Source organism: Phascolarctos cinereus, unplaced genomic scaffold (genome assembly GCF_003287225.1).
Source record: "Phascolarctos cinereus isolate Bilbo 61053 unplaced genomic scaffold, phaCin_HiC Scaffold_1;HRSCAF=81, whole genome shotgun sequence".
In the NCBI taxonomy this organism is placed as follows: domain Eukaryota; kingdom Metazoa; phylum Chordata; class Mammalia; order Diprotodontia; family Phascolarctidae; genus Phascolarctos; species Phascolarctos cinereus.
Genome location: NW_027555514.1, coordinates 83267096 through 83287999, shown reverse-complemented (window position 1 = coordinate 83287999; position 20904 = coordinate 83267096). Strand labels below are relative to the sequence as shown.

The following is a 20904-nucleotide window of genomic DNA, read 5'->3' as shown; positions in this document are numbered from 1 at the left end:
ACAAAAGCATCACATAGAATAAGCTCTAATGTATTATCAGGGTTAAAAACAAAATACCCAATAAAAGAAACTTACTTGTCAGTAAGTATGTGGGAGCTGAATTCTCTGTGCCAAAGAAGGGGAAAAAAATCTCAGTTGTAAATGCATATTCATATTCATTTAAATAAGGAGGACAACAGGCAGAAAGACCCCTGACATTGACAATCTTCATAGGCTGCTCATCAGCCTTCTAAGATGGTCTCGTTCCATCATCAATCAGGCCAGCTCTGTTTATTAAAACGCAAAAATGCTGCTGGGGCAGTTTGAGAGGCATTACAGTGGAAACACACATGGCGATGAACTGAAATATTCTCTTTCTCCACTTGTCTCCCTCCTGCCTCCCAAAAATCACTTTATTTTATTAGAAGGTTATAATTTCTTCCCAGTCTGGAGTCAGGAAGACCTGAGTTCAAATCTGGCCTACTAGCTATGTGACCTTTGGCAAGCTACCCAACCTCTGTTTGCCTCAGTTTCCTCATCTGTAAAATGAGGATAACAATAGGGTTGTTGTGAGGACCTAATGAGATACTAATTATAAAGCACTTAGCACACAGCCTGGTACATAGAGAGTGCTATGTAAATGTTAGTTATTATTATTATCCTTTCCACAGTGGAAAGGAAGACTCAAAGACTTTCCAAAGAATCACGGTCAATGGACATAACAGAATGACATCCTTACCAAGATCATGTGACCGGTGGAAATGTCCATGTTGGATTGGACTGGTTCTTCAGACCAGGAAGAAGTGCTGCTCCGTGCAGAAGGACTAGGGATGGGCCCATCACTGAACTGTGATGAAACACTATTGATACGGGAAGTATGCAGTGGCTCTGGGCGATCAGATGTCTTGACAGCCATGCGCTGACGGCATAGCTCCTAGAACGTAAGAAGAGAGAAGAATAGATGCTATATATTTTTTCTCATTAAAAGAACAATACAAAAGATTGGATATAGTGAACAAAAAAGGGGAACATTTTATATGGTCCAAAAGCCCAAAACAAAAGAGATTTGTGATAGACTAAAAAAAAGATAAAGGGAAAAACGAACTCTAAACTCTCTCCCCCAAAACAGTAAGTGACAAATAGGAGCAATTCAATGGCACCACAAAGAAAAAACAGAACAGTAACTGCATAAGATAATGGTGAAATGTCTAAGCAAGCAGTCAGATACATTAAGTTTCTAGGTTTTAAAAATCTTGATCTAATTGTCTAATGAATCCTCGATTACATGGCAGCCTAGATTTAGAGCTGGGGTGGGGGGAACCTTAGTGATCACCTAGTAAACATGATAATTTTACCAATGAAGAAACATGGCAGGAGAGGAGAACAGAAATGTCAGAAGTCCCGAGTTTAACCGGCTTTGCCACTCACTACTTGTATCAAAGGGAGGGTTTTTTTTACTTCAAGCATGCTTGATACAAGTCTTATATCCACAAATGATTCTAAAATGGCTCCATAGCACAGTACGACTTATCAGTATGCATCTTTTGGACATATTAGCTACTGATTACTTATCTTTAAGAGGGGTTCTGGAAAGCTGTTTGCCTCTGGCTAACAAATGATCATATCTCAAGTACTCAAAATGACACAGTGGCTACAGTATTCCATTTAGAATCAAGAAGACCCAAGTTTAAAATCCTGCCTCAGAGACCAGCTGTGTGCCACTCCCCCACCCCCACCCCAGCAAGCCACTTAACCTTCCTCTGCCTCAGTTTTCTCATCTGCAAAATGGGGAAAATAACAGCATCTACTCCATAGTGCTGTTGTGAGGATGAACCAAGTTAATATTTGTAAAGTGCTTTGTAGACCTTAAAGCACTCATGTACATGCCAGCTATTGTTGCTGTTATTAAGATAGGGTAAACATGCTTCTTTTGTCCTGTGCAAACAATCGTAACCCAATGATCAGCAAATAAAGGAAAACTTTAAAAAAAAAACAATTTGAAAAGATTATTTAAAAAAGCAATCATTCAAAAGGAAAGTGTTTCAAGAACTGATTCATCCATGCTCCCCTTCTCCTTTCTAATCTTGGTGGCAGTGGAACCTGGCATCCAACGGGAGGTCATACCACCAACCTGAATCTGACCTGAGACGTCTATCAAAAGATGTCTCAGCACCCCAAGGCAACAGCCAGAGATCACAAAACATTTCCACATTTCCCTTCTCCCTCTCCCTGCCATTAAAGACCTTTGTAATGCCAGCTGACATTTTAGAGAAATCTTCTCTTCAGGCACAGCTCTCTGTGTGAGATATCCATATGCTGCTGAATTTCCCTTCTCTGCCTGTTCATTAGTAAGCACTTCTTTACCCTGGTTCTTTGCGAAGGGGCCTCTCTCCTTCTGTTGCTTGGATCCTACATGAATTCTGAGTCCTCCAGTTAAAGCAACTGGTGGCAGTGGAGATTATTGTGGGCTCAGGGAAGTAGGAGGATAAAAGACGGAAATAGGTGAACTTAAAAAAAAAAGAAAATCTTGCTGTGAGAGAAAAGATCTTTAATAAAAGGGCAAAAGAAAGAGAAAATCAGATGAAACCCAAGCTACGACTGCCTAGCACTTTCATTTTACCCATATATTTTCAAGTGCTTATTGCCTTCCAGATCGTTTAAAGATGACGACTTTATTTCCAATTTGACACGTACAAGTTCTCCACGAATCTGACAAAACTGGTTGATAATTTTAATAAGGTAGAACTGAATGACAGTAGCAACCTGCCCAAGTATCTCATCTCATTTATTTCAGATCACATGGAATGCTATATGAATGGGGTAGGGGTAGGGGGGAGCCCAAGTAAAGGGGTCTACAATGCCTGTAGTTTCATACATCCAACCTAGAAATGCACCAAGTCCAACAAGTGCTTACTATCATCACCAGATAATAAAGAAAAGTGGCCACAGAAGCAGGTAAGAAATCACAGGACATATTAAAAAAAATGAGCTGCTAATAAGGTAAAAGGGGTTGAGTTTCATGAGTTTTATCTATTTTTTAAAAATCTCATTTTCAATCAGCATCTGTCTTGTGAATCTGCAGGTGATGTAGGAGAATTGCAACAGAGCTAGGTAGCACAGTGGATAGAACACCTGGCCTGAAGTTAAGAAGACTCATCTTTGTAAGTTCAAATCTGGCCACAGACAGCTGCGTGACCCTAGGCAAGTCACTTAACTCTGTTTGCCTCAGTTTCCTCATCTATAAAATGAGCTGGAGAACTGAATGGCAAACCACTCCAGTTTCTTTGCCAAGAAAACCCCAAATGGGGTCACAAAGAATTGGACATGACTGAAAAATAACTGAATAACAACTATATTACTTGTGCAGATATAATTTCCTTTTAAGTCTCAGGATGAGAAAATCTCAGAGACCATCTAGTATAACCTCTTATTTTACAGATGAAGAAACTGTCCAAGGGCTAAAGTGACTTGACCAAGGTCACACAGCAAACTAGTAGTAAAGCTAGTTACTAGAGTAGCAGGTCTCTGACTAGAAAAGATGGCTTTATTTGGAGTTAGTGGCTCTAGGGCACAGTTTAATCATCAGTAAAATAAGGGGACTGGAATAAATGACTTTAAGACTCCTTTCAACTCTAAATATATGATTCTATAATTTTGATTCATTCTATTATGCCATTGTAAGGAGGGAGGAGGGAAGGGAAGAAATAAGGAAGGAAGAGAGGGAGGAAGGAAAAAAGGAAGGAAAGGAATGAAGCAGGGAGGCAAGGAAGGAGGGAGAGAACGAGAGGGAAAAGGAAGGGGGAGGAAAGAAGAAAGAGAAGGAAGGAGACAAGAAAGGAAGTAGGAAAGGAAGGGGGGAGGGAAGGGGAAAGAAGGAAGGAGGGAGTGAGAGAAGGAAGGAAGGAGGGTAGGAAGAAGAAGGGAAAAAAGGGAGGGAAGAAGGGAAAGAAGGAAGAAGAAAATTAAACATGGGAGGAAAATATTGACTGGATACAAAAAAGCATCTACCCATTAAATGTAGCATTTGCTTCATTAACCAGAAGTTAGCTAGTGGTGATAACAGCTAGGAGCTGGAATCAGTAGGGTTTCATAATCAGAAGGACTGAGGGAAAAAGCATGGGTGGTGAATCCCTTAAAACACACCAGGAACTAGAAACAAATTGCTAAGGGTGTTTTGTTAGAATTTTGTTGCCTTTATGAATTTCCTTCTGGGGCATCAAACACCCTATCCTTGAATTATACGTGTGTGTGTGTGCACGTGTGTGTGTGTGTGTGTGTGTGTGTGTGTGTGTGTGTGTGCGCGCGCGTGTGTATATACCACAGAAACATACACACACATATATGCATGTATTTGTGTGTAGACATACACGTATATGTATGTGTATATACATTTATGTGTGTGTGTTATGTATTCATATCATCCTTCATATATGAAAACCATCCTGCTAATGTTTCTGTGTACCAGATGAAGGGGAATATTTAAGATGCACAATCCCTTTAAGATGGATGACCTGTATAACCTGCCTCCAATTACGGCTTGCAGAATCGTTTGCCATTTTGACCTTAGAGGATTCTCATTTCAGTTCCAATGAGGGTGCCTTCAGCTCAGAGTGGTCTAACCATTGGAGTTGCTTTCCAGTCATCAATGAAAAACATGACAGGGCTTTAATGTGTGTTTCTCTGCAGATACTAAAAGTCAATCTTGCTGCAATGTGCTTGACTACAGTTGTCCAGTGAAATCCTGGGCTCTTCTGCCATGACACTATTCTACCATGGCTACGATTTAGAAAGAATTCTGAATTAGAAATCATGACATTAAGGTTGGGCAAGACAATTTAAACTCCAGATCTTAATCTGACATTTAAAGAGCATATAAAACCCTCCATAATCTAGCTCCAATCTGCCTTTTTCAGACTAATTTCAAATCCCTTCCCCTCAAAGCACTCTATGTTCCAGTCAAATTAGCCTATCTGTGGTTCCCCCTACAACGTATTCCATTTCCCTGTGTCTATCCCTTTGCTTAGGCTGTCCCCACTTCCTGGAAAGTTCTCTCTCCTCCCATCTGCTTCTTGGAATTCCTACCTCCTTCCAAAGTTCAGCTCCAGTACTACCTCCTACATGAGCTTTTCAAAGCTCTTTACATATATTATCTCTTTTGATCCTTATAATAATAATGTTGTGTGGTAGGTATTATTATTATTATTATCTCCACTTTAAAGATGAGAAAACAGACTCAAAAAACATTAAATAACTTAGCAAAAAACACAGATATTGCAAATATCTGAGATGAGATTCAAACTCAGCTGTTATTGACGTCAAGTCTACCACTCTCTATTACGCTACAAAAGACAGTAAAGATGGGATTGGCTAAGAAATCCAGGAAAATATTCTAAGATTTAAAAAAATAATTACTTGTTAGAATAATGGCATTTATTGGGGATATCATGTACATAATTCTTGGTCTGAAGCATAGCATAGCTTTTTATGTCTCTCAGTTTCACCCTTAGTAATGCATACCTCAATGCTGTAACTATTTAACTAAGAACTATATCTGACCCTAGATTCAGTTGATTCAAAATATCCCAGCAGGGACTTAGACATACAAGTGCCACTACCTATGGGGATAAAAATCAATGAGCTGTGGTGGGTTGTCCTGACCCTATCATTCATCCACATATATTTCTGCCAAGCACTAAATATACAGCTTTTACCACTATGTACTTTCCAAGTGCACATCTCTGTAACTCCTCCCTGGGAAACTCTCGTGTCAGTTCTGCTACATATAAAACCGAACTTCCCCACTTTCCATTTCCTCCCATTTCCATACCCAGAGGACATTTTGTAATCATAGGGAGAATCACATGTTAAATAAAGAGGCAGCATTGAAAAGGAGTTTCCATATTTGAATGCCCCCAAAGCTTCCAAGAAATAACATTATATACTCTTCTTCAGAAGTTCTCTAAGTAATGAGTTTCTAATTTGTAGTGAGTAAAGTCATTTTTAATAGGCCCAATTTCTCTAAACTTTCAGGACTTTTATTTCAAAATAAAAGAGGATAGAACATGATAAATAATAAGTAACACTTATACTATGCTTTATAACTTAATACTTTATAGTCAGTATTCCAGTTGATCTTTGCAACAACCTTGGGAGATATGTAGGGTCTGAGTACTATTATCTGTTGCCATTTTGCAAATAAAGAAACTAAGGTTCAGAGAGAGAAATTGACCTGCTCAGTGTCACATGACTGTTATGTAGCAGAGCCAGAACACAAAGCCAGATCTTTGGGTTCCCAACACATGGTGGTGGTTTTTTTTTTTCCATCACAGCACAGCTGGTGTTTAAGGGATTAGAGATAAAAATTGGAGACCTCTGGAATGTTTAGTTGCCAGTGGTCTTACCAGGGTCAAGGAGACAGACTTAATGGTCTCTCAAAGTCCTTTCAAGCTTTATGATTCTGTGAATACATTTTGATAGCACTTTATCCAGATTGAACACCCAACCATTGACCAAATTCCTGTTCTTCTCTGGCAGGAGAGACAGTTTCTGAATAGAAGCCTCTTTTTTTTTTCTTTGTAACACTGCAAAGGGCATTGCCTACTATCTCATTATGGCACTATCTTTGTATACAGTCTGCGTATATTTGTCATTCCTCATTCTAAAAGTATCATCTATACCTTAAAAAAAAAAAAAGCAATTGCAGCACACACAGTGATAAATGAAAGTATGATCTGGCTGACCCTTTAGGCTATGATCTAATGGATGGGTTGGGCATAAACATTTATTTAAAATGTAATTTGAAGTTTACGACATTATTCCCCATTACATGGGAATTGCTACCAGACTGAGGCACTTCCTCTGTTTTTATTGCCCTACATTTATTATCAAACTTATGTAGAGGGCACATGCAGTATATTATAGAAAACTAATATCAGCATGACACACACACAAATACTATAGCCATGATAAATATTTTATAAATAATGCCCAGTTAAGTGAGTTTAAAGCACAGAGTTATGGTCATCTATGGAGATCTTTTTATTTAAGCATTAGATAATTGATAAATAAACTTAACAATATAGGCATGCTGTGAAGGAACCCTGAGATCAGCCCAATTATATTTTGAAACTTTCTTAATTTGTACTCTTCGCAGGGAGCAAGAAAAGCAATAATCAACAAAATATCCCATATTGGGACTATGAATACCCTGAAATTGAGGTTAGGTGGGGGTGTGCAGTTCCCCAAAGAATATTAACTACACAGCGGCACAAATTTGGAGCAATCAAAATACCCTTTGCATTTACATATTTTGCACATACCTAGTTATTTTTAAGTTTATATACCCCATTAGAATGTAAGCTCCTTGAAGGCAGTGACTATTATTGGTCCCCCTCCATTTTTTTTTGTCCTTGGCCCTCAGTACAGTGCCTGACACATGGTGAGTGTTTAATAAACAAGCAAAAAAAAATTAGTAAAAAAAATTAGTAATTTCAGATTTGGACTTATTCAGCAGAAATAACAAGAGTTTTAAAGTTTGCTATCTGATGGCAAGAAAAGATTACCCTATACCTATCGGACCCCTTTCCTTATAACTTGGTATAACATTACTGAAAATCATTCTATGCTATAGGAGGGTAGATGGTGCCAGAGGGGAATTGGATGGGGCCTGTGTTCACAATAGGAGTGAAGGGGAAAGAGAAAAACTATAAACTTTTCTTTGCTTCTGTGTTTTGGGGTTTCAGCTACCATAGCTTCCTCTTTGGCTTCAGTGAGTAGTGCTTAACAAAGGGAGTCCGGCTGGTGTCCTAGTGTGCTGAGCTGGTGGGGTAATGAAGGCTTACTTATACATCATAACACAGCCAACGATCCTTCTTAAAGCTAGGGGAGTATGGAAGCCCTGTAGCAGGCCTCTCCGTGGGATGCCTGACATGATTCAGTAATGAACTGAAACATAAAGATGAAAGTAAAAGGCAATCCCTTTATTTCTCTGGGCCTCAGTTTCCTCATCTATAAAATGAAGGGATGATCTGAGGCTTCTTCTCAAAGTTCTGAGGCTTGTTTCAGCTCTAAATGGATGATTCCATGCTCTGCAAATATACAGAACCATAATGCACAGTTTGTTCTAGATCACACAGATATTGTGATATTCAGCCAGACCACCAACAGGTTATACATGTACTGTAGCATAATGACTAACCTCTCTTGCTGTCGAGGCAAACAAGTCCATTTCTGCAAGGGTCAGTATTCTGGTAACATTTCCAAGCCTCTTAGTTCACACAAGACCTCCTACCCCCATACACATATATAGGCATGAACATCTTAAGTCATCATTATGAGAAAAATATGTTCAGATAAAAAATGAAAAAGAGTTCCAAATTTTTTCCCCAAATGCCAAAGTCTCTGAAACATTGGTTTCAGAACCACATACTAAAGTTACTGTATGCCAGTTACTACATAAAGAGTTACTATAGGGGCAGCTAGGTGGTGTAGTGGATAGAGCACTGGCCTTGGATTCAGGAGGACCTGAGTTCAAATCTGGCCTCAGACACATAACTCTTACTAGCTGTGTGACCCTGGGCAAGTCACTTAACCCCACTGCCTAGCAAAAAAAAAAAGAACAACAACAAAAAAAAGAGTTACTATACTGACTGGTCTAATGACTTCACATCTTCAGGAAGAAATTTCAGACCTTTAGACCCCAACTTATCTGTTTCTCCATTTATAAGATGGACACATTCCTATGAATATATGTATATGTACATATATATATATGTATATATATATATATATATATACACACACACACACACACACACACATACACACACACACATATGTATATGGGAGGGGATCAGTGAAATAGCAGTAGCAAAGCACTTAAAAGTTCTTCAGGAGAAACATACTATTTACAGTAATTTCCTAGAATTGTCATGCTGTAGAGGATCTGAAATCCACAACAGGGATTGCACTGTGTCTCTATATTTCGTAAACAAATATTATTCAAGCAGCAATAGCGGGTTAAAAGAATTGTTGATCAAATCCAAGAGCATAAACTTCAGCCCATCAGAGTACACAAAATCAATTATGATCGATTCTATTTTATTATGTGCCATAAACATTGACTGAATATTTACTATGTGCAACTCACTGTGCTAGGCTCAGATGATGCCATATGATGACAAAACAGAACAGTCTCTGCCCTCTACTGAGGGGATATTATATATCAACAGATAAGCAAATGCAGAGAATATACTAAAATAATTTGGAGTGAGGACAGGGAGAATTCTAAAAACTGGGGAGTGGGAAGGAATCAACGTAGGAGGAGGCACCTGAACCGAATGGGAATTCCAAGATTCAGAGGTGTGGAAGGAGATTATCTCAGGCCTATATAAAGACATGGTGATGGGAGATGGAATGTTGGGTACAGGAAAAAGCAAGCAAGCCAGTTCAACTGACATGTAGAGCATACAATAGGGAATAAGGTGAAATAAGTCTAGAAAGAAAGTCTGTAGACAGACGTTCGTTGTTCAGTCATTTTCAGTCATGTGCAACCCTTCGTGATCCTATCTGGGGTTTTCTTGGCAAAGATACTGGAGTGGTTTAGCATTTCCTTCTCCAGCTCATTTTACAGATGAGGGGGCTGAGGCAAACAGGGTTAAGTGACTTGCCCAGGGTCACACAGCTAGTAAGTGTCTGAGGCTGGATTTGAACTCAGGAAGATGAGTATTCCTGACTCCAGGCCTGGCTCTCTACCCACTGTGCCACCTAGCTGCTGTTAGGGGCCTTAAATAGCAAACACAGAATTTTGAGGTAATAGTGAGTCATTGAAACTTCTGGAACAGGAGAAAAACATTGTAGAGTTTATGCTTTAGGAATACTAATTTAACAGCTGAGCAGGATGGACCTGGGGGAAGGAAGGACTGGAAGCAAGGAGATGAAGTAGGAAAGACCAAGAGAGGTGATGATGATGAGGTCCTGAGGTGATGATGAGGCCAGGTGAGCAGAAGAGGTATGGGAGAGCAGAGGTGCTGAAACTGCAGTGACAAATTTATAGTCACGGAACTTGGGTTTAAATGCTGGATGTTTTACTTACTGACTTTGTTACCCTGGCTAAGTCTGTTACCCCTTCTGGACCTCAGTTCTCTTGGTTATCAAATGAGGGAATTGAATTAGATAACATCTAAGGTCCCTGTCAACTCTTAAGTCCAGTGATTGTACAAATGCTTGGAAAAGGATGGATATGAGAGACATTAAAACTGACAGGCTTGGCATCTTCACAGAAGGGCTGGAGGGGAGGGAGAATGAATATTCCAGGATGATTCTGGGGCTGCAAACCTAAGTGGCTAGAAGGATGTAGGGGTGCCCTCAATAGAAGTTAGAAGAGTTATGAGGAGAGATGGGTTTAGGAAGAAAGAGCAGAGGTGCCATTTTGACAAACCTCTCAAATACGGACGCGATATTGGAGCTGTAAGGGATGCTAGATACCACCTGCCCCAATCCCCTTATTGGAGGAAGCTCAAACTGATAGAAGCTTGATGCCATATGGTCATACATGTATCCCTCCCTTTCCACATAGACATTGGGAACAATTATCAAATCTAATGAGAAGTCCAAAAAGTATATATAATTGATCTACAACTCAACTAACCATTCTGTGACATCTCTAATCATAACATGTCTTTTCCCACAGTTACCATGCCCTATTTACATCATGTTACTTTATTGGATGTAAGTCTCTTGAAGGCTGGGACTGTCGTGTTTTTGTTTTTAAAAAGAGCTTAGCACAGTGCCTGGCACATGTGAAGAGATTAATAAATGCTTTCTTATTCATTCATTCAAATAATTTGGCCAAGGTCTCACAGTCAGTGGCAGGAATGCTATGAAGTTCCAATTCTCCTGACTCTGTGGTTCCTTCCACATCACACCTTCACTCTAATCAACATGTCATAGATGGTCATAGGTGACCATGCACTCCACAGAAGCACATCATCTATAGGAAGAAATGATGGCATTGGAGCATTACTCAGATCAATTCTCAATGGCAACTATTTAGCAAAGGAAATCTTATGCGGGAAATAGGAGCAATTTTTCTTATTAAAAAAATTCTTCTAGCACTACATTCACCACAGCACTCCTACACAGCAATGTTTCACTTCATCCTAAAGGAGTCAGAGATACAATATGGGGGCTCTGCTTCTTTCTTTAAGCAGTGTGGTAGTTATCAAACAAGGCAAAGCACAGACTGGCTAAACACAGGGTGTGCAATCCCCTCTATCGTGAAAAGGCAAAAATAGATCTTTGCACAGCTTGGCGCTGCCTCCGTACACTCAAAATCATCTGGAGGCCCTGAGTAAGAGAAAACATCCATCTACTCCTAAGTGTATTCAGGCTGCCTGATGCCAACACATAAATCTCAGAGTTGCATCTTCCCATCCAACAGAGTTTGCCAACCATGCCTTCAGGATTGAAAGATTATCAGGTGCAGCAATGGAACATTCATAACTACCAGACTGGATGTAAACTTTGTTCAACACTACCTAGTTTCACATTTCCAGGGTAAATTCCCTTAAAAGTAAGGCCATGAACTAATGCTGGAGAGAGAAAGAGAAAGAGAGAGAGAGAGAGAGAGAGAGAGAGAGAGAGAGAGAGAGAGAGAGAGAGAGAGAGAGAGATTGAGATTCTGATACCTAAAGCATCTCTTTCTCAATGAGCCCAAGTACATGCTTAACTACCAAAAATAGAAAATGGGTCTTGGCCTAATTCTGGGTGGGACTTTGAATGTTTGACACTTTATAATGCAATTCGTAAAATAAGCTGAATAGCAACGTAGGGGCAGAAATTCAGTCACACACAATAATGCAAATGCTTCATTTCTCAACTCTGCATCTGATGAGGGAAAATTACAGAGAGTGGGAATCACTCTGAGAGAAAGGACCTGTCATTCTAAAACTCTGCCAAAAGAAAGATCAAACCTGAAATGACTAAAAAATACCTCTTTGCACCTTTAAGGAACAATTGGAACAAAGCAGCATATTGCCTAAGCAAAACCACAAAGGATGGAGAGGAATTTTTAGGGTGTTATGGAGGATGTAATTAGTAGTAATAGGGTGAATTAAGGAATAAATGGGCACTGAAATAGAAAAAAAAACCCTAAAATGAGTTCATTATGATATGCTGAGAAGGGATAAAGGCCAATTTTCTTGCATTATTGGTACTAGGAAGTACTAGGAAAATACTGGAAAGGGACAAACTTCTATTGGGTGAGCCTTAATCACTTATAGAATGCCAAGTCTGTTTTTACTGTTGAAACTTGTACCCTAACAAAATTTATGTGGTGGTTTAGTTATGTATGGATTATTTAAAAGAAAATTATTTCCCTCACATATTTCTTTCCTAATTCATTATAGTTACACCCTCACACATTTTCAGTGCATTGTAAAATTAAATATGGCTTAGAAGGAACTAATTTTGTGCTCAGGATAGGCTATTAGCTGATTATAATATATTTGTAATATAACATGATATGTTATAACATAACATAATGCTAGCAATTAGCACAGAAAAAGTATCAAATGATTTGGGTTACCAGGGTGATTTTATATCAACAATTCCATTCATCTTTCACTGAAGTGCTCTTCTGAAGCCTCATGATGGCACGGAGGTAGCCCAGAATTCAGGAAGGCTATGAAAAATGGAGCAGAATTCCCAGCAGGCCCTACTATCTAAAAAGTTGTAAATAACCACAAAGATGGGCTGCCATCTGAAGACTCGGAGAGGCTCATAATCAGAAAGTTTGGCACAGGAAATAAATTTGGGAGATTACCACAATTCATGTAATTTTCTCTTCCTTTTGTTTCCACCCACCTATACTCACTCAAAATGCAATGTCCGAGAAGGAAGGAACCAGCTCGCTTTTACATTGGTATTTGTATCCCTAGGGCGTAGCAGTGTGCCTGACACACAGTAGGTGCTTAATGAATGCTTACGTACATTGACTGATTGACTCTAGTCAGTGCTGAAGCTCACTATGTGTTTTAGTTGAGGGAATTCCCACACCAAGGAAAACACAGATCTTTTGAAAGACTGCAGCGAGTCTTTTCTCTATGAAAAAAGTATCTGATTAAAATTGCTCTGGGGGAAAAAAAGTGATAACTCACATTTAAAATTTGCAGAGAACAATTTGTTACAACAACCCTGTGAGGTGGACGGTAAAAGTATTATCACGTCTAGTTTACACCAAAGCTGAGAAAGTTTAAGTGACTTGTCCAAGGTGACATAGCCAATAAGGGGCACTGTTAGGACTCAGACTCTGATTCTTTCATTCCAAGTTCAGCATTCCTTTCACCACGTCACAAGGCTTAAGTTTGCATTTAGATACACATAGAGAAACAAATACAGGTAGAGAAATATATGTGTTGTCAGTCTTTTCAGTCACGTCTGACTCTTCATGACCTCGTCTGGGGTATTCTTGGCAAAGATACTGGAGTGGTTTGCCATTTCCTTCTCCAGCTCAATTTACAGATGAGGAAACTGAGGCAAACAAGGTTAAGTGACTTGCCCAAGGTCACACAGCTAGTAAGTATCTGAGGCCAGATTTGAACTCATGAAGGTGAGTCTTCCTGACTCCAGGGCCAGAAATCTATCCACTCCATCACTTAGCTGCCCTATATGTGTGTACATATGTGTGTGTACATATATACATATATGTGTTCATATATATCACATATAGTCAACAAGGCTTTTATTATCAAAGAATGGTTTATGACATTATCATAGCCACTATTTACATACTACTTTAAGATTTTCAAAGTGATAGATATGTACGTATGCGTATTTTTATATGCATGCCTGTATATATACACACATGTGTATATGTGCATACACATATACACAATACACTTTTACATTTCTATGTGCACATATACACACATACAGAGAGACAGATACAGACAGAGAGACACCCCCCCAAAATATATGTGTATATATGAAATTTCATTAGATCTTCACAACAACCCTAGGAGGTAGGTGCAACAGGCATCGGGTATGACAGGCATCACCATTCTCATCTTATAGACAAGGAGATGAAGGGTCCAGAGCCTCCAAGAGAACTCCCCCCACACATAGTTAGTGGGTATCACAGGCCGAATTACACCCTATGTCTCTTTTGATTCTAATTTCTAAGTCCAATTTTTTTGTTCTGCTAGGCCACCCTCCATACTTAATAAGAAGAACATTTCTACTCCAGTTTTTGAAAGTAACATTTGAATGACAGAGGAACAGAAATCCCACAGAGGCCAAAGATAGAGTAGATTTATTAGGTGACCTTGCCCCTAAACTAACCCAGAGAAGGACTTGATTCCTACAATAGAGTGGTAAGTGCTCTGCCCCATATAATTTTAAATGACTCAAGCAATGTGGCCTCCATCACTTCTCTGGGGATACTATTTCACAGTCTAATAAGCTTTACAGTGAGTAATAATGTAATGCTTTGATAACTTTTTATTTTAACGGATGGTCATCTCACACACATGCACACAGAGTAAAATCCAAATGTTTCTTTCCAGTTATTCCTAGGGTCAGGTTTAGAGAGCTGCCATCAGGGCTGGCATTGATCATGTATCTTAAGTCAGAGGTGGCAACTCAGGCCTCCTTCTCCTCCCCACTCTTGACATATAAACGAGTCCTTATGCATCTGGAAACCTATCCTTCTACAGTAAAACTATTCGATGGATTGTTTTAGGCTCACAGAATTGTTAAATGGACCAAAACAGCTCCACCACAAATAATATTGACGTAATAACACTGGTGGAATTTTCTAATCTCATGTTTCCTCAAAACAATCCTGTAAAGCTATGTTTAAAAAATTAGCCTAGATACATCAAAGTTATGTTCTATAATTTATTTAAATCCAGAATAGTCTAGAGGTAAGACATCCCTTCCTCTCTTCTGACTATTCAAATCCTACAAGGTCCATCTACTACATTCTAAAGGCTTCTCTGATTACTATGGGCCACAATGTTACCTTAAAGTCTTCTCTTAACTCCTATTGCTCTTATGGCCAGTCATACAAAATTACATGTTGAATGAGAGAGATCAAGATTAGATCGGTGATTCATTACTACAGGGAAATCCAAAATGCAGAAACTCCCTGTACCAAAGCATGCTAGTATCTTCTTGGCAACTTTCAGGCTTAGAGATTTGCCTAGAACAGTGAGAGCATAAATGATTTATTCAGGGTCACAAAGCCGGTACGTACAAGTCAAGATTTGAACTCAGGTCTTTCTGACTCTTTGTCCACTGCATCATGCTAGCTTTCTTGCTAGGTGATACTATTTTCTAGTCACTGTATTTCTGAAATACTCAGCCTGAAGTAGGTATCTACCATATATATATATATACTCTGCTCTCACAGAGTCAGCCCAGTGCTCATGAGGCTGTAAATAAGAAATAAACACCTACACAAATAATATGGCATTCTGGGGAAAATTAGTAAATAGGCCATTGGGTTTGTCCATTGCCCCAACTGTGGGAACGGTTTAATGGAAACAGAACTGAATGTTGAACCAAAAGAACTATATTCTAACCCTAGACTTATCATCAGCTATGTATTTAACTTTTGGCAAATTATTGAACCTCTCTGGCCCTCAGTTTTCTTGTGGATGAAATGAAGATATTGGATAATCTCCAAGGTCATTTGCAGTTCAAAGATTCTAAATATATACATACATACAGATATATGTGTGTGTGTGTGTGTGTGTGTATATATTTAATACACAACTACTGCTACACATAATTCACCTCAGCTACTTTTAAAAATGAAAAGGTTCATCTTATGTATTTTGTATTCCACCTCCCAGCTCTGAGCATTTTCATTGGCTGTCCCCCATGCCTGGATTTCGCTCCCTCCTCATTTCAGCCACTTGGCTTCTCTGGCTTTCTTCAAGTCTCAGTTAAAGCCCTACTTTCTGCAAGAAGTCTTTTCTGTCCCCCCTTAATCCTAGTGCTGTTCCTCCGAGACTAATCTGAATTTATCCTATGTCTTAATTGTACATAGTAGTTCACATGTTGTCTCTCCCATTAGACTGTAAGTTCCTTGAGAGCAGGGACTGTTTTTTCCCTTTCTTTGTAGCCTGGGCGCATAGCACGGTGCATAGCACGTAATGGGTGCTTAGTAAATGTCTGTTGACTTGCCCACCCAACTTCTTGTTGGAAAGAATTCTCGTTCCTATTCTTGCTTTAACTTCTTGTGTTAGGAGAGAAAGAAGTCATTCCAGCCATTTTCTTTGCTCCAAATAGAGATAAGGGGAAAAAAGCAATTGAACAAATAAAAAAAACATAAGCAGTTGACAGCTTCCAACATATGTTTTCTTTTTCTAAATGAAATTTATTTTATTCTGAACTTAAGAAATAAAACAAGCATTTCATAACATAGAATAGAAAAAGATGATTGCACATGAAACTGCAAATCTATTACGTACAACTTGCTATTCCTTTTCAAATATACAAAAAAGTTATCATGTAATTTTCTTTTTTCTCCTTTTTTTCTCCTCCATCCTAGAGATGGCTACCATTAGACACAACTGTGTGTGTACGTGTGTGTGTGTATGTGTGTGTGTGTGTGTGTGTGTGTAAAACTCTTCTATACATATTTCTATTTATCAGTTCTTTCTCTGAATATGGATAGTGTATTCCTTCATATGTCCTTTGTAGTTAATTTGGGTATTTACAATAGTCAAAATGACAGCTCAAAGTTGTTCTTTAAAACATTATATTTTCTTTATTATAAAAATATTTTTTACTTGGATTTTTAGAATAATCTCTCAGACATCAATTGAAACTGAAAAAGTTTGGCTTCAGACAGAGACAAAAGAGAGAGAGTGGAAGTGAGTATCTCTAATTAGATGCACAGCATCCTGTAGGATTGCCAGCTGACAATGTACAATGTCCCTGCCAGAGACCTCTGTGAGTCCAATCCAAGAATGAATACACACTGAACTTCTCCAGCTCCTTTCTCTGATGACTTAATGTACAATTAAGTTTTAAGATTCCCAAAGGATCAGCAACACCTAGGAAGACCATGGATTCAACTTGACCCCCATGAATAAGGTTAAATTCCAGAAATCCCATAGGCTTTGCTCCTCTGCTTTTCTGTTTCAGGTTCAGGCCACTTGAAAGACGCAAGTCCATAAAGAAAGAGATCATCTCCCCTTCTGTGGCTGTCTGATATCAAGGTGTGGACAGTACTTTGCTATGAAAACCTCGTGTCCCTTTCCTATCCTCTTGTTTCCCCCACAAACACTGTAAACTTCTCCTTAAACAAATGCCATATATCAAATGTAGGGTATCATGCTAAGCCCTAGGAAGTAGGAAGTTAACACAGTCTTGGACTGAGTTCTAGATGGTTCACATCAAGATTATATTCTTTCTTCTCTGGTTTGAGAAGAAACTGAACTGCCTTAGTCCAATCATTCAACAAATATTTATTAAGCACATCATACTTGCAAGGCATGTCACTTGGTGATCCCATCGGCTCCCATGGGCTCAATTACCATCTCTATGCAGATGATTCTCAGATTGATATAGCTAGCCTTAGATGTTCTTGGAAGCTAGTCATGCTTCACCAACTGCCTCTTAGACATCTTGAACTGGACGTCCCATAGGCTTCTTAAACTTAACATGTCTAAGACAGAATTCATTATCTCTTCCCCAAACTCTCCTCTGTTCCCAGCTTCCCTATTACTGTCAAGGGTACCACCATCTTCCCAGTCACCTGGGAGGTTTCAGGCCTGTAATCTCAAAGCCATCCTCAACTCCTCATTCTCACAAACCCCAACATCAAATCTATTCTCAAATTTTGTCTTATTTACCTTCACAAAATCTCTCACATACATGCAGTTTTCCAAATCCCACCGGCGCCACCCTCATTCAGGCGCTCATCACGTCTTACTTGGACCACTATGACATTTTCTAACAGTCCTAAGTCCCTCCCTCATCAAAGACATTTTCCACCCAATTGCCAATTTTCCTAAAATGTTCTTTCATCATAGCATACTCCTTCCCTTCCCCCTGCCCCAGCTCTAATGGTTCCCTATTACCTCCATAATGAAATTTAACTCCTGTGCTTGACATTTAAAACTCTTCATAATCTGACCCTTTCTTACTTTCCAGTCTTCTTATGTTTTATACTTTATCCTTCCCGTGGACTCTGTGGTCAGGCCACACTGACCTATTTGATGCTCCTTGAACATAGCACTTTGTCTCCCACCTCCATACCTTTGTACTGTCTGTCCTCCATGCTGCAAGTTCTCTGTTCCTTACCCCCAATTCTTAATTTCTCTGTTTTTCTTCAAGACTCAACTCAAATCTCATCTCCTATAAGAGGTCCTCCTCTCCAACTCCCTGTGATTAGTGTTTTCGCCTCGCAGATTACCTTCTGAGTCTGTATAAAACATCTAGTGATTATAACGTTGTAAAACGTGCAAGCTCCCCAAGGGTAGAGACTGCTTTCTTTTCTTTGTATACAGCTCTCTTCCAAATGCCTAGCACATAGTAAGCACTGAATTAGTGACTGCTGGCTGACACTGTCAGGGAAAAATATTACACACTCCTGTCCCCACATAGTTTACAATAAGAAATTATACAGGTCCAGAGTACTGCAAATTAGAAGTAAATACAAAGAAAGAAAGTCTACATTGCTCTTAGGTGATTAATGGAACTTCCAAGAGTGGTCATATTTTTGCTAAGCATTAAATGACAAATTGAATTTGGATAGAAGAAGAAGGAGGAGAAGGACATTCAAAGCAAAGGAAATAACATGACTGAAACTATTATCTATTTGATCTTGGGCAAGACAGGTACAGACCTAAGTTTCCTCATCTGAAAAACTGATAGGGCTGGACTCCGTGCTGTCCAATTCAACAACCATTACTTAACAGCTACTATGGCACAGTGGATAGAGCGCTGGGCCTACAGTCAGGAAGACTCATCTTCCTGAGTTCAAATCTGGCTTCAGATACTTACAAGCTGTATATCCTTGGGCAAGTCACTTAATCCTGTTTGCTTCAGCTTTCTCATGTGTAAAATGAACTGGAGAAGGAAACCACTCTAGTATCTTTGCCAAGAAAACCCCAAATGGGGTCATGAAGAGTTGGGACATGATTAAAACAACTAAACAATAACAACAAGGGGTAGCCTTTGTGGTTCTGGCTTCTGGCACATTCTGGCGGTGGAACACAAGGCAACTCACTCACTGCCTCACTAAGACTGTACAGTGTAGAAAAGTTGCTGATATTCATTGGTAGAGGTCAATTTGCTCTTTCTGAGTCATATACATGGAGAAATCACACTTCCAAACCAGAAATAAGCAGGGGATGCACTGTATTTGATACAAGAGCTCTGAAGACCAAACACGACCTAGTCTCTATCCACTAAGCTGTATCTTAATCCATAAGTTGACATTCATTTGAGGATCAGGTGCGCAATAAAGTGCCTTCCATCTTTAAATTCTACAAAAATGAGATACATACATGAGTAGCCAAGATACAAAACTGATCATCCTAAGTACATCAGAGCAATGCAGACAAAATGCCACAGTTATTCAGAGGAGGGAAAGCGATCAAGGCAGCCTGGCTATTTGGGAGGAACACAATTTTGGAGTCAGAGGATCTGGTTTCAAAACCTGGCTCTGCTATGTCCTTACACTAGTCTCAACCATCTGGACCTTAATTTCCTGTAAAATAAGGGGCACTGCATCGTTTGATCCCTTTCAACTCTAAAAAGAATGATTCTGTAAAACAAAGGTAAAAAGGTAGAGAAAATACAAGGTATGTTTTGGGGCAATAGTGAGTAGACTAATTTGTCTGGAACAAAGATTTTGTTTAGAAGAAAGACAGAAGATTTGAAGACTGAAATGGTATGATGGTGTCCAGGTTGCAGAGGGATGAATGCCAGGTAAAGAAACTGGAACTCAATCTTGTTAGCAACAAAGATTCATTGAAGGTTTGCACAAGGGAATGATATGATCAAAATAATTTTTAGGAAGAATAATATGGGTGTAGCATGAAGGAGGACCTGGAAAGGGTCTTTGATGGTATCTTGCATTTAATAGGTACTCAATAAAAGGCTGAAAGCATTGAATACAATTTTGTGCTATAAGCAATTGGGAGACCAGTTAAAAGGTAATGTATAAAGTATTAAGGAACTGAACTAAGATGGTGGTGGTGGAAATAGAAAGAAGGATCTTATCACCATCCATCCATCCATCGATAAATCAATAAGGATTAGTTAAGTACCATAATGTGCCAGGCACTATGCCAGGCACTCCAAAGACAAATAGAAAGAATGAAACAATATCTCCTTTCAATGAGCCTACATTTTGTCAGGGAAGACAAAAAGAACCTATGTAAATATATGGAGAATAAACAGGAAGAAAATAAATACAAGGGAATTAAGGAGAGTGAACACTAGCAGTTGGGGAAAGGCTTAATCTGTGTATTGAAGGAAGAGAGAGATCATAAGAGGTGAAAAGAAAATATATGGAGGATACCCAGTGCAAAACATAGGCATGGAGGTGGTAGATGGCATGCAAGTGTGCAGGATCAGAGAGACAACCAGCCCTGGAGTCAGGAGGACCTGAGTTCAAATCCAGCCTTAGACACTTGACACTTACTAGCTGTGTGACCCTGGGCAAGTCACTTAACTCCAAATGCCCCACCAAAAACCAAACCAAAAACAAAACAAAAAACAACAACCAAACAAAAAGAGAAACAAGCAGTTTGACTACACTGCTCACGGGGGGGGGGGTGGTAATATGTATTGAGGCTGGAAATATAGAGGAATGCCTGATTAGAAAGGCTTTAAGAGATCAACATGGCAGTATATATTTTTGCCTACAGGTAATAGAGAACCACTGAAATTTATGGAACA

The 20904-nt window shown here is 39.2% G+C and overlaps 1 protein-coding gene across 1 annotated transcript in view; it reads right to left on the bottom strand.

Moving 5' to 3' along the window:
- Positions 1-20904, bottom strand: part of PTPRN2 (protein tyrosine phosphatase receptor type N2) — a gene marked incomplete at its 5' end in the record, with an annotated part of 1499790 nt that overhangs the window by 144680 nt on the left and 1334206 nt on the right. The window contains one exon of the mRNA XM_078149736.1: positions 719-913. Coding sequence (XP_078005862.1) covers positions 719-913 — 195 coding nt within the window. The remainder of the gene's footprint in view (positions 1-718; positions 914-20904) is intronic.